The sequence below is a fragment of the Pelobates fuscus genome, chromosome 1 (genome assembly GCF_036172605.1).
Source record: "Pelobates fuscus isolate aPelFus1 chromosome 1, aPelFus1.pri, whole genome shotgun sequence".
NCBI lineage: Eukaryota > Metazoa > Chordata > Amphibia > Anura > Pelobatidae > Pelobates > Pelobates fuscus.
In genome coordinates this window covers 373,747,533-373,762,825 of record NC_086317.1, presented here as the reverse complement: position 1 = coordinate 373,762,825, position 15,293 = coordinate 373,747,533, and the positions used below count along the sequence as shown (strand labels likewise).

The following is a 15,293-nucleotide window of genomic DNA, read 5'->3' as shown; positions in this document are numbered from 1 at the left end:
TTTCATGTGACCTTGACCACAGGTGTATGTCAGAAGTGACAGATAGCCCTCTAGATTATATTATGTTCTCAGTGGAATGCACTACTAATTGAACATATTAATCACAGTGGCATCCAGTTGCCCAGTGAAGTGTTATGATTTAGCTAATTATATGTTGACCTGACAAAAGGTCATATTTGTAAATAGAAGTTTTTGTTAATGTTTAACCTCATTCAGAAATTTATATATTGAATACGTATTGTTATTCTTGAAAAAAAAAAAAAAAAAAGGGGTTTATAGTATCCTTGTTGCTTCACGTGATGTCACCAATTGGAAAGGAATGGAATCCACAAACTTTCTTGGCTGAAGGGAAATTATTTTACTCATTCATTTATTTGGGCAAGTCCTCATTAAAGAATGAAGCGCTATGTAAAATGTGATTTGACAAAGTTAATTTACAAAACAGCAACAAACATTTCATATTATAGGAGATTACCTATGGGAATTAGCCGCTATTTTCCACTAATACGTCACAATTTTGTGTCTTTTACGTGTTTTTTCCCCCCCTATTTTAATCCTAGGGCAGCACTTGGACCTACATGTCCCGTTGGTTTAAGATTAGTGGGAATTAGACTCCCTGGGCCACCTGCAATTTTCAGCTATCACCATTGATTGAACCCACTTATCACAGTAATAACCATCAGAGGAGCCAGAGATACAATCACACCTGGCACTGTATGGTGGCAGTCAAACAATGCGTTACAGGGAATTCTATCAATCTTTTTTTATATCTATAGATGTATGGTATGTACAGCTATTAAAGTTAAAGATAGATACGCCTCGAATAATTGTACTAAATAAAGTGCTGATAATGAACATGGAAAAGGATTCTGATTTTTCTGATCATATATAATGTATACATGATAATGCTAATATTAAAATACTTCTCAGCATTCCTGTCCTCACACAGAATTGAATGTGCTGGAATGCCGTTGTAGTTTATATTTGCTTTTGATCATATTTAACATATAAAATAATGCTTCGATTACTTTCCTTTTAAAAAGTTTCTATCCAACTTTGTATAAAGTACTTTAGCATATACAGCATAACTACCTGAAAGGGTCATTCTTCAACAATATTATATACAGAGTATAAATCTTGAACACGTTCTGCTAATTCATTAAACTCTTTCTGTCAGGGTAATCGCCATTGCATTGGAAAAGGTAGTGCTGCAACATGTAATAATTATTGAAGGCAGTTGTGGTTCTGGAGAATATGACAGGTCTATTCCTAGGTAATTGCTGAAAATAATATGGGTAAATAATTTGGACGATTGCTGACTACTTTTTTGGACATTACTGAGACGATGAAAAGGTTTATGATCGAATTGCAAAAATGTTTTGCCTTTCACTATAAACCCCATGAAATTCATTTTTCTACTAAAGAAATGGTAGCAATATTGTTACATCAGAAGGACGCATTTACTGCTAAGCTTCAGCAGAGATCAGTAGTTGTCTTAAGCATGCTCAAGAAATTTTTGCATATCTTTATTGACTACAGCCTAAGCCTTTATTTATGTATCCTTTTATATGTGCCAGGGTTGTTCTTTCTAAACTTTCTTTAATCTGTAACAAGATGCAGAAACGAGGTCAGGATTCCAGTTGGTAGATGTAGGAACTTTTGCACAAATATAGTTTATTGATTGCAGAGAGAATAGCTGTGTCTATTGTCTGCGATGACAAGTATTTTTCTAAGGACTTTGGCTGACCTACTTCCACATGACCTGTTTCCTGTTTCTCTGCTCAAAGCAGCACTGGGCTTGAGAAAAAAGGGAGGAAAAGCATGTACCAAATCATTGCATGTTGTGCATCGCATCAGCCGCGTACTGACTAATTTTAGGATATGTATGCATGCAGCTAAGCCGACTAATTTGTTTATCTGAGCGGAATATTGTGCTCAAGGTAATAGAATGATCAGAAGGGAAGAAGAAGTGGGTCAGCACATATTTCACACAAACAGAATGTAGAAGAAGAACTGTAATATCTTGCCAGATAGAATCATGGAAAGATTATAGTTCGCTGAAGGTAGAACAAATAAAACGACTTATTTTTAGTTGATTATTAAAAGAAACACACACGTTCATTTAACCCCTTAAGGACACATGACGTGTGAGATGTCATGATTCCCTTTTATTCCAGAAGTTTGGTCCTTAAGGGGTTAAATATGCTTACGGTGGAGTAAACTCCATTTGCACTGGTGAACTTTGGGAATACAAATTCTGTCTCATGCGCAAAAGAGCATTTAAAGTGAAGAAAATGTCCTAAGTAAAATCCCTGATCCCTTCTGGTTTACGGCTACAATATTTGCCACACATGTTAATGAGAGTTTTAATTGATGTTTTGTGAACAGTCTGGGCACTGCGTAGACCACGGTCCTCTTCCAACAATTCTGATTATGGTGAAAGGGTGTAGAGATATGTTTCCTCTTGCTATGCCTTTTCTGGTGTTGCTGTTTAATGTTATGAGCAATATTGGCTAGCTGGTGTAGATATTGGTGCCAATGACGATGGTTGGGTTCCGATGACCAGTTTCTCCTGAGGTTAAATGTCCATTCGTCAGCACTGCGGTAATTAAATATCCTGTGTAGGGATGAAGGAGAGAATTTAATGTGTGATGGCAGGATACATCAAGAATAGCATTTGGCATCAAAGTTCTTGAAATTGTCACAGCTGTAGAAGTGAATTAGTTCCCATTAGCTTAGCTTACATTGGGTATTTACGCTGGCTCTTTTCTAACCCGGAAGTTGCTAATTAAAGGCAGTCTATATTCAACTTTTTTTTTAACCCTGTACATTTCTCTATTCCACCTATTAAAAATGTTAAGTCAAATTTTAACAGAAAGAGCACCTAGTGGGGATTTTCTGGTTTTATCGAATATGAGTTGTGCAGTCCACAACTGTAGTTACAAAAGATTTTTTTAGAACAATGTGTTCAGCCTACAACAGTCTAAGCACTGCCTGTGGATGTAGATCCTGTACCAGAATTTTTTTGTTGTTGTTTAAGATTTCATTAGTTTTTTTTCCCCAGTATTTCCCAGTAAGAATGTTTGTATCCATCATATAGCTCTGTAATATATCTGTCAATAATATATATATATATATATATATATATATATATATATATATATATATATATATATATATATATATATATATATATATATACTGAGATTTGTTTAGGTTTCAGCTTTTAAAAGCAAGATTTAAAAAATTACATTTAGGAAAAAACTTTAGTTTGCAAAGAAAATATCTTCATATGATGAAGAGAGAATTTATAGTTTTTTCATTTATACGATAATCTGCCTCACTATGTATGCTCTTCTAATGTAAAGTGTCTTAGGAAGCACAACAGCTGCTCTACTAGAGGCTCATGGGAGTTTTAGTTCATGAGTTAACAAACTACCTGCTGATTTTTGCTATCTGTTATTGAATTAGCTATTTTGGTCCATTGTTTTGTTTAATATGTGTACAATTTATGTATAATTTGCATTAGAAAAATATTATTTTTTAAATTTATTTCTAGACAGATTACATTAATCTTTCTCTCCAGTCACATCCAAAGTACTACATCATGTATTCATTTTTATATATAATGTATGTATTTATTTTTATGTATATAAATATATATATATGTGTGTGTTTTGCAGCATGTAATGGTTTTGGAAGATATGCTGAAAGATTTTTTACTTGGAGAACATCTCTTGTTGGTTGGAAATCAGGTGAGTCGAGTAACAACATTTTATACCATGTAAACCTTCCCAAAGATTTACTTTGCTCCCCTTATATATAGAGATTGACGAAAGAACCACAGTGAAACATATTGCTAGATCCACAGGCTGCATAAGAACCATTTATCATTATTATTATTAGTAGTATTATTTTATTATTATTTTTGGCATTTATATCTTTATACATATATTCATATATATTACAAAATGATAAAAGGGGAAGATTTAACAATGAATGAGGCAATTGTAAAATGTTACAGGAACAATAGGTTGATGAGGACTCTGTTCAAGCAAGCTTCGGGTTAAGAGGTATATAACGTATACAAACTAGTTGTAAACTATATAATTATATAAATAATTATCAAACTATATGCAAAACATTTTAGGAAATGCTGATGACAAATTCCAGCATATTAGTAAATCTAGGTGTCTGTTCAAATGAGTTACCGACAAAGAAAATTTAAAGTCATTAGACTTACTGTCGTACACAATATGGCATTGTAGTCTAACATGATAGATTAAAGCTGAAATATCATTGGAGAGGTGTAGAACACGGTGCACTTCCTTACCTTAGGGTAGCCCTGTGACCTTTACAAAGAATGCATGTGATATAGTATTGGTATTACTGCACCTTTGCATACACTAATGCTTCTTACATCCAGGATCAATTCAGGGCCACCGATATCATTAACAGGATCCTGGAAATGATCATTTTTCCTTGCCCACTGCCACCATTAACAAGTAATCATAGATACACACTACTACTACTACTACACATAGCAAAACATAAACCAACACAGAATGATAAACACACACTGTGACTCACACATACACAAACACTCATGCAAAGATTTACATTTACACAGAGAAACAAATTAACACACATCCATAGACTGATACGAACACAAACACTAATAAACTCCCATTTTCTAACAAATGTGTTGTGTGTAACATACAGTTGCACAAAATCAGTTTCAGTTTCCATCCCTTTCCTCCTGCTTACCTACTGCCTGAGGGAGGGAGGATGTTGGAGGGCTCTGGCTGCGCTCCTTGGGGTTTAGAATTGGGGGAATGCCCCCTCAGCACAGAGCATGGCTGTGTTTTGGAGACAATGGCCTCACTTTAACTGCAGGCCTGTTCTACACTTAGTTTTTCTCTTCCATTTTACATCACAGGCTCTTTATGCCCCTGTGCATGATGTCCCCTCTGGTGGCCCACTTCCGTTTCCTTTCCTTCAGATAGCTCCAATCTTATGAAGCAGAATGTTTAGGCACTCTTTAGTTTTAACAGAACACGCCTGTTTTAGGATCAAACCTAAAAAAAAGGACAATTTAGGTAAATTCGGAACCAAACATTCAAAGAAATGCACAAAAAGTACCTCACCTAAATTGCTCAACACTTCCTCCAAATTGCCTAGGATTAGTTCCAAATCTTAGCTGGGAAGAAGTGGTAAATTGAGTTTCATCAGCATATAGATGATTCTGAAATCGATGTGGCTTACTAAGGAGATGTTGTAACTAGAGAACAGGGGACAATAATAGAGCCTTATGGGATTCCGGCTGAGGTGGGTAGTGGGAAGCAAGTGGTACCAGAGAGGCTTAAATAGTGTCGCGAAAGGGAGCAAGAGAAGGAAGATCTTACAGAGTCCTAGAAGCCAATGTTGTGGGTGATTTAAAAAAAAAAAAGAGCGAGTGGTTGACAGTGGCAAAAGCAGCAGAGAATTTGAGGACATTAAAAAAGAATAATGGGCGTTAGATTTAGAGGTCAAGAAGAGAGTTTGTTTTGGGAAAGTGAGGTAGATGGTATATACAGGGCACTCTAAAAACTCTGAAGAGAAAGTGAAGATATGTTTTTACCATAGATGGAAGGTGAATCTCTTAACATTCACTTTGAATCCTCACTTTATTGAATATTCCTACTTTGGTCAATTCTGTCATTGAAGTGACATGAAAAATCTCTGTCTATGAGTAAGTGGGGGAGTGGGGTTGCAATAGGGAATTGTAAAGAGTTCTAAGGTGTTTAAAATGTGTTTGGGGTCATGAGATTAGTTGCTGATGAAAAAGGTAAAACATTCTTGTTTGACGAGGGAGAAGGCAGATCTATAAGAACGTAGCATTAATTTGTTTTGGAGGAAGTCTGGTGTGGTGTGAGATTACCTCCAAACGTGTTCTGCAGTACAGGAAGATCTTACATAGACTGGAGAGCAGTGTTTAGTGCATAACCTTGTGAGAAGTGGAATGTCCTCGTTGCATTATACATATGTGTGATTTCTAAATTTATATATAGATATATATCAAGGTATGTGTATTATATCAACAACTGTCTGTATATTTGTATAAACTCTCTCATAAAATACATAATTTAAGTAAAACTATTTAACTTTGTTATTGTATTTTATTTATTAACTAACAGGGTGTGGGGAAAAACAAGATAGTTGACAGATTTCTGCACCTGTTAAACAGACCACGGGAATATTTGCAGCTCCACAGGTAAGCACTCGCATATTCTATCAACTGTATAATAATGAATGGATGTGTGTGTGTGTGTGTGTATGTCATTTGGTGTTTCATTTTTCAAAATGTAATTTCTGTTTATGTGACCAAGTATTCCTGGTTGGAAACACACAAAATTAAACTTGGGGTGAAGTTAGGGTTTAGATTATATTTCTTCAAGTATTTTGCTACTAAAATGTACTTTTGGACTTCAGGGAATAATCTCAACAGTACATGTAGTTATGAAGAATTCACAAGCACAAGCCTCTGAATCAACCTGGTTAGTGCAAATTCTCAGGATTTGCAGAAAGTAAAAATTGTCAGAGATGTGTCAGTCAATGTGGCCTAATCAATTCTTTCCAATAGGAGTATTGTACACGTCCATAATCTCTTGCAATATGTATGGGTCAATACTAGCTAGTGGAAGCCTACAACAGACCCAGTCACGACTATTCTCATTCATGATAAAAATGAATGACATTAATCAATAGAAGCTTCTATTAGCTTGTAGAGTTGCCTTACTTTTGTTTTTATGTACGTACTTGTGGCCATGTGTGCATGTAGCTGTGATGGCACTGCAGACTGTCCCGTAGAGTCAAGCAGAGTTTAAGGGGGATATTTGCCTCCTCTACAATTTCACATCGGGAGTATATTGATATATTACTGCATCTATTTAGCAAATTGCTGCAGCATTAAAGGACCACTCTAGGCACCCAGACCACTTCAGCTTAATGAAGTGGTCTGGGTGCCAGGTCCAGCTAGGTTTAACCTTTTTTTTAATAAACATAGCAGTTTCAGAGACCAGCAGAGGGTGCTCCTTCACACTAGAAACCGTGCAGAAGCCTAAATGGTTAAAGTGCTTGAAGCTTCCTTCCTTTATTTATTAAGCATTCCACAGTATTTTTTACTTAGCAAATTATTATAGAAATGCTTCATTTAACCAGCAGTATGTTTGTTCACTTACTAAATAAGCATATACTGTCATGCTGTTAATTGTGTAGCATTGTTGAAGAGTTACACGTTCTACACTGTAGTGTTATTGTCTCTTAATCCCCTGCTATGCAAAGTGTATTTTTAGCCATTCACAGTGTTCATTATTTATAGACGTCATAAAAAGTATACTTATAATTGCCTAAATCATGCAGTTTCATTGCGGAAGTGGCATGCGGTTAAAAGAAAATGTTTTACGCCTAAGGGACTAAGCATATATCATGCAGCGAACAAAACTGAAAATAATTTGTTAATGGATGCTGTGACTTTGCTATTTGTAAGACGCAATGGAAACTTTTAAATACATTGCAAGTGTTCTCTAAGTGCTTACAATTTAATCCATGATTGTGACCTTGTAATTCTAGCACTTGGATGGCTTAAAAGGTTACTTCAAACATCATAACCACTACAGCCTGCTATAATGGCTCCCATAGGGAATGATGGCTTTAATTAGCAGCAACTAGTAACTGGTGACACTTTGAAGTTGATAAACATACACTACTCGCTAACAGTAGTGATAGGCATTCAAGCAAGTAGTAGTTGGCTGGTAAAAAGTAGTGGCAACACTAGAATTGAGTCCTAAATCTCTGGACCCAAGGAAGGTAGATAGAAATGCACATACATTCTGTGCTGCCCCATGGTCTGTTCCACTCTGAGACATTAAACATGATGTTCCATAAGACCTGATCTACATGTGACTTCGATTATGTGACACGGATCAGGAATGCTGAAAAGCATGAGTTGCCTTATTACTAATCAAATTGCAACATATATGTAATTTCTGTGGCACTGCCACTAAAATTATCACCACTTGAGGAAGAAGTTAAAGGATTTTAACCAGGGCTAGGTTTCCGTACCCAACGTGAACTGAATAACTTAAGATTTTTGGAAATTTCTGCGGACATAAGACTTTTCTTTGGATCCGTGTTGTAGAAGCTGGCCAGAATTCATCCAACCTGTGCATGTGGAGTGTGCATGCCATGCATATCTCTCACCAGCTCTCAGGCACAAAACTGTACACCAGGCTGTGAGTAGGCTAATAACAGCATATTCAGCAGTTCCACTCCTAAGTTACATAGTTACATTGCTGAAAAGAGACTAGCGCCCATCAAGTTCAGCCTTCCTCACATAGGTTTTTGCTATTGATCCAAAAGAAGGCAAAAAACCCAGTATGAAGCGATTACGATTTTGCAACAAACTAGGAAAAAATTCCTCCTTGACCCCAAAATAGCAGTCAGATGTCTCCTTGGATCAAGCAGCTATTACCCCACTAATTAGAAATTATATCCCTGTATGTTATGTTTTTGCAAGTATTTATCCAATTGCAGCTTAAACATCTGTAGTGACTCTGACAAAACCACCTCTTCAGGCAGAGAGTTCCAGTAATGATTGAAACAGCGGATGGAGCTATATGAAATTCCAATCTCCAGAACAGAATGATCCAAAATGATAATGCCATCAGTGAATTAAAAGAGCAAAACCTGGTCTTCACAAAGTGCTTTGGGCACGAACATTTAGCTCACTGTGGTTCCTAGAAGCACATTTAAACACTGTATGTTAGAATTTACAGATGTTTGCAATAAAGGCATGATTCAACATTTCTTTCATTGAACGGTCAATGGTGGAATTTCCTTCATTGGTGCCAACTTTATTTTCTGCATTTTCATAAAAATATGTGAAAACAGGCCATTGTCAGCATTCAAAGTGTTTTATAATCCTGTGTTGGTCATGTTCGATAACGGACTATCTGTTCTTACAAAGCTGTGCAAACTGTGTTCTAAATAGAATGAAATCACTTGCTTTTCCAATTGTATTACTCCCTTAAAAATTATTTCCAGATCTTTTAAAATCAAATGAAAGGGTAATTAGCTACTTTATCTTCCTGCAAATTGTATTTATTCTTGAGATGTTAATTTTATTTCCTTACACATTAGCATCATTACAAAATCCAATTACCTCTACCACAAAATACAATCTTTTAGAATAACCCTTTGAGCTTAAATGGATTTTTTTTTAATTATTCCTAATTAAAGTGTCAGTTTAACGCAACAGAGACACTTATCTTGCAGGGATGACTTAGAGGTTATTTAAATTTTAGTGGTAACATGTACTGCTTGCGCAGTGCCTGGAAACCAGTGTCAATGGCAAAATTTCGGACACACAATGTGTACTGAAAAAGGCTGGTTAATGTGCGTTGAACTAGTTATGAAATGTACTGACATGCACATGCACTATATATTTTTTTTCTGCAGCACTGGGGCACATGCCACTGGTTTCAACTTCTTATAAATAAATAAAACCTTTAACGTGTGGTGTTACTAGCATCTATTAATATTTTTATGTGCGATCATTCATAGTGGATGAGATGTGTGGGATCCCCTCCAAACTGAACATACTGGAGCAAGTTAACTTCTCTAAAATAAGTTGGTTTGAATCATTGAGTAATCACTGCTGTGGACAAACATGGCAGAATTTAAAGAAAAAAAAATAAGACTGGCCTTTTACAAAATCTGTAGTTACCTCACTTCATACTCACTATTAAAGGGTCACTATAGTCACCAAAACAACTTCAGCTTTATATGGTTGTTATGGTGAGTATAGTCAGTCCCTGCAGGCTTTTTGCAATAAACAATGTTTTTTTCTGAGAAAATGCCGTGTTTACATTACAGCCTAGGGATACCTCCACAGGCCACTCCTCAGAGGTGCTTCCTGGGGCAGTGCACTGACATTCAGCACCTCCTCCCTCTGCATAGAGACACTGAACTTTCCTCATAAAGATGCATTGATTAAATCCATCTCTATGAGGAGATGCTGATTGGCTGATTGGGAAATCATTGGATTAGCTGAGATCATCAAATTTCATGATCTAAGCCAAGAGCGGGGCAGGGCCAGCCGTAAGGAGACCTGCACGGCTCTGAGTAAAACACCTTTTTAACGGGGGCAACGAGGGGCTGGGGATCTAAACGGCGATTTCAAACTATGTCCTATTTCCATATTATAATTTCCGTTTATCACACGCGTTCTTCATTCAGATCAATGTGATCTGTGTAGTGATATTACTCATGAATCAGACAATAACAGATAGATTTATTATTTTCTATAATTTTTATGCAAAGCACAGGCAGAAATTTCCACATCGTTGCAAGTTGCAATTCTCATGCCTGATCCAGAGGAAGGTAAATAAAAACCCAGTGAATGATGTCTTACGGGGTTAAAAAACATTTCTTGCTGACCTCATTTTTAGCGATCGGTTTAATACCCTGGACCAGCCTCCTAATGTGTTTAGTTTATATTGCTGAATAGATTACACTAATATGCTAATAAAAATGTGCAATTCAGAGGAGATCCCTGCTCACTGAGCATATAGTATGAACAGTACAATATAGAGACAATGGTCCCTGCTCACAGAGCTTACACTCTCATATAAACGTTATAATACAGAGAATGAAGTCCCTGCTCACAGAGCTTACACTCTTATATAAACTTTACAATATAAAGAATGAAGTGCCTGCTCACAGAACTTACACTTATATAAACATTATAATACAGAGAATGAAGTCCCTGCTCACAGAGCTTACACTGTTATATAAACGTTACAATACAGAGGATGTTGTCCTTGCTCACAGAGCTTACACTCTCATATAAACGTTACAATACAGAGTATGAAGTCCCTGCTCACAGAGCTTACACTCTTATATAAATGTTACAATACAGATAATGAAGTCCCTGCTCACAGAGCTTACACTCTTATATAAACGTTACAATACAGAGTATGAAGTCCCTGCTCACAGAGCTTACACTCTTATATAAATGTTACAATACAGAGAATACATTTATAGGGATACTAACGGCACCAAAACAATGTTAGCTTAATAAAGCTGCTTTGGTGTATAGGTCAAACCTACATACTTATTAGCCCTTAATAGGACTTACTTCTGTGTATTTGTATTTCCTTTTGTATCACACAGCCATGTCACAATGCTGCCTCTAACCATTTGGGGTTGTTTCCCCTTATTTTATATTGTAAGGAATCACTAGAACCAACTTAAAAGACACAGGTGATGCACAATAAATCATGTCCACATTTATTAAGGTTTGGAAACATTCTGGGTCACAGCCACCGCCTAATGTAAACAGTGTAAATGTCAGGAGACTCATCGCTACATGAAGCTGTTCCAGTATCCTTTCAGAGGCTAGGATTCTTGTATTTGGAATGGTTCATTAGATTATTGGTGACTGTTTACTTAGCATTTTAGTTCAGACAAGCAAAACACTCCTCTGACCAGCATGTCCTCAGCAAAATTACATCTGTTATATAATGATGGAAAGACTAAGAAACTAATTCAAAGGGCCACCATTTTATTGTTCTCAACTAAAAAATTGGAAAGAGAATTTGAGTAATTTAGTAATTGCATGTGCAATAGCCTCCCAATGTTTTTCTATGGGAAAGCATTGGATTGGCTGAGACCAAGATCCATGATCTCAGCCATGGTGTCAGGGCCAGCCACGGCGATGGAGAAAAGGTAAGTAAACAACCTTTTATCTCCAATCTGAGGAGGGTGGGCACATAAACGGCTACTCCAGCAGTCTAGTGTTAGGAATACATGTTGGTATTCCTGAGACTATAGTGTACTTTTAAGTGTCTGACAATTAAAAAATATAAATAAAACATTTAGGTTTGTATTCCAGTCAATATTCATAGAAGGTCAAAATCCTTGCCCAAGGTTTAGACATATCCATGTAATGATGCCAAATGACACACTTTAAGCCATAATATTATATAGAATGTGGCTTCCTCATACACAAGTGTTTCTTTGACTTCTGTAAAAGGCTAAAATACCAGGCCTTTGACATACCTGGATGATGATGGATGTCATGTGACATTCTGACATTATAACAGGCAACAATATGACATAGATCCTCTGCAGTTGGACTGCTGGCTGATTAGCAATTAGTATTACATATTCGATTGATAATGGAATAACGACGTGATGAACAAGGAACAGGGTAATGTACAAGGTGCAATGGAATGCAGAGATATTTATTTCTTTGCCCAAATGGAGGATTTTTTTTTATTTTAATTAACTAAAATCCAGAGATCACCTTAACATGGAATCAGGAAATAATATTTTTTTACTTGTGACATTGCTAGAGATATGCCCACGTTTTTTCTCCTCCTTGATAAATTTATGGAATTAAAATACCTTCTTAGACTATTTTTTATTTTCATTTTGTTTTGAATATGTTTATTGTTTTCACAACTTAAACTCTGTTACATACATATGTTTGTTTAAGCGGGTAGTTGCCTACGCAGAGGCGTGATTATCGATACATGGGTATATATGCAGTTTGTTGCCTGCATAGAGGCGAGTTAATCGGACCACATGTATTGCAACAGTTAGTTTCATATTCGGGTGTGTGCATTTCGGAACATTTACATGAATTCTGCTCAGTTATTGTGGTTTCGCAATCGTGTGTGTTTGAGCCTCTGTGCCGGTTATTGTGTCAGGTGAGGCCTGGTACGGTTTGCGTGTGCAGGAGCATTCAGCTTCTTGTTGCATTTACTGAGGTTATTAATTTAAAGTAGCTTTTAGGTAATTCTCAGAGCAGTTTGCGGTTTACCCTCTCCTGGGAGTGTGGTGTGAGTGAATGTGGCGTATTGGGTATCTGGTTCGGTGCCTCGTTTGTGATTTCTTTCCCTCCCGTCCTGTCGACGACGTTGCCTAACTTGGCTTCACGTCTCGCTGTTTCCATGCTCATTGCCGGGTCCATTGGGCTCTAGCAGGTAGTGTGGTGTCTCGGTTGTCTAGTGTTGTGTCGCCTGTGGGTAAGTCCCATCGTGTTGGGCTGGTTCTGTTGCGCTGTCTGTTTGTACGGTCTGTGCGTTTGGTAGGTGTATCAGTGTGTGTATCTGCATTAAAGTTTCCAGGTTGTAACATTGGTGTGTTCCGTACGTTTGCGTGTTTGGGGCCTAAGGTGCCGTTTGTTGTGTAGTGTCCTGTCGTGTTCGGTCTGATCCTATCTCGGTGAATCGACGTTTTGCGTGTTGTTGTGTGTTTGTTTGAGGGTTGGGTGGGGTTCAGTTCTGGTGTGCTGCTGTTTGTGGTTTAAGACTACGTGTCTTGCCTCAGGGTGTCGGCGTTGGAACGTCTCTGTCTCATAGGTCTTGTGTTGGTGAGTGACCGTGTTCACATGGTGTGCATTCGATGTCACATCTTGAAGTATCATGCTCTTGTCCGGTGCCTGTGGTCATCTGTCTGAGTGTGCTGTTGTGGATGGGTGGGGGGGTTCGGGGAAGGGGTGGTTGGTTGTCTTGCCCTCTGTCGCTGTCCCGGCCCGCTGTACTTTATTTTAATTTTGTAAATAAATAAACATTTTTTTTTTTTAAATGTAAATCCATAGCTTCTTGTTTTATGCACAACATACTGAATATAGAGCTATATACAGTACAGTAATGAGTAAGTAAAACATAACTTGATATTGGAATGGTGTTTGGAATAGTGGTTGTACTTAACACACCCACGGGGATCATTTATCTTCTCATTATATGAAAGATCTCTATATATTAAGCGATCTCTTTAAATTTACTGCCACAGTGTACCTTGTCCCAACAGTGCTTGGATCAAGGAAATTTCAAGTTATGTGCTTTGATTATTGATACTGTCCATGTCATATTATGTCTACTCCGTATCCTGTGGAATTTTGACTTTTACGAGGCTGGTGAGAACCATTGGTTGAGAATTGAACACTGGTAATTTAATATAAGCGGTGGAAGATAGTCAAAATCTAATAATGCACTGTTCAAATTCGCTTTACCTTAAGGGAAGTCACCATAGAGCAGTCATGTTTTAATTTCTGTAACAGATTGCAAGTGCAGCCAGCCAAGTCTGTATTCCTAAATTCTTAAATTAAATGTCAAATATAAATACAGATGGACAAGAATCTCTTTGGAATTAAAAGCCTAAAAGACCGTGTACAATCATTCCCCATCTGTTTATTGAACATCGTGCCAAGAAATAGATTGGAAACATGGAATCACTCAATATTTTTGCTGTTTTCTTTCTCAGTGGAGAATTTCTGTTAGTTATACCTGAATTATTTGTCAAGAATGTATTTAGTGGTACAATGGTTACTGCTGGAGAAGTTAATATCGGTAATCACTGTCATAGACTAAAATGAGTGTTCTCAATGTTAAACCTATTATAATTTTTTTTCTTTTTAAATAATATCTTTGTGATTTTGACCTACTAATTAAGCAGTTTGATGTATTATGTAGCATGTTGATATTGTTAAATAATTATTGAGCAGATAAAAAGAGCATATTTCTGTTAATTTGTAATGTTACTTGGTGTGGGTCTTTAAGTCCATTCTAGAATTGGCATATGCCTTATCTGCAGGGGTAATCCCATGTTCAGCTATTCAAATTGCATTTCCTTTGACTTTGTTATGCAAATAATAAATAAACTAAACAGGACTCAAGCTTTTGATTTAAATTTTTTCACATACCCAAAACAAATTATGTGGGATAACAGAGGTTTGTAAAAAAATAAAAAATAATAATAAATACCTTTATGTAAGATGGATAATTTTCATATTCCTAATATCAACAAAGTAGTTGTTTCTTCGAGTTTTCGTTGTCAAGAATTGGACCTACAATTTTGGTGTCAGGAACCAAATAATCAAATTAATGTGGAACCACGTCACATAATTATATCTCTTGATAATTGTCAAAGTTTGGCTAGACACAGTTGATACAGTTGTTATCAATCTCACATGGGTCTGCAATGCAGAGAAACACTACCCTATCACATAGCTACAATACATTCCCATTTTCTTTTGGTTTGCATTAAGACTCCTTTTGCATGGTGACTATGATTTTATTTGCTCTGCCTATGTTAGACTTGCATTGTTCTCCCCCAATTATGTCCATGCATCCAGATCTTCTCTTACCACTTACCATAGTGTTCTATATATTTTTTTTAAGGTGATGAAACGGCCCTGTAACCTACATGGCCAAGCTCACTATTTTCAAATGGCAGGTCTGCAA

At 36.7% G+C, this 15,293-nt stretch overlaps 1 protein-coding gene across 1 annotated transcript in view; it reads left to right on the top strand.

Moving 5' to 3' along the window:
- The window catches only part of VWA8 (von Willebrand factor A domain containing 8), a 376,054-nt gene that overhangs the window by 122,493 nt on the left and 238,268 nt on the right, over window positions 1-15,293 (top strand). Inside the window, exons 21-22 of the mRNA XM_063425968.1 lie at window positions 3,684-3,755; window positions 6,177-6,253. Of these exons, the coding sequence (XP_063282038.1) occupies window positions 3,684-3,755; window positions 6,177-6,253 (149 nt within the window). The remainder of the gene's footprint in view (window positions 1-3,683; window positions 3,756-6,176; window positions 6,254-15,293) is intronic.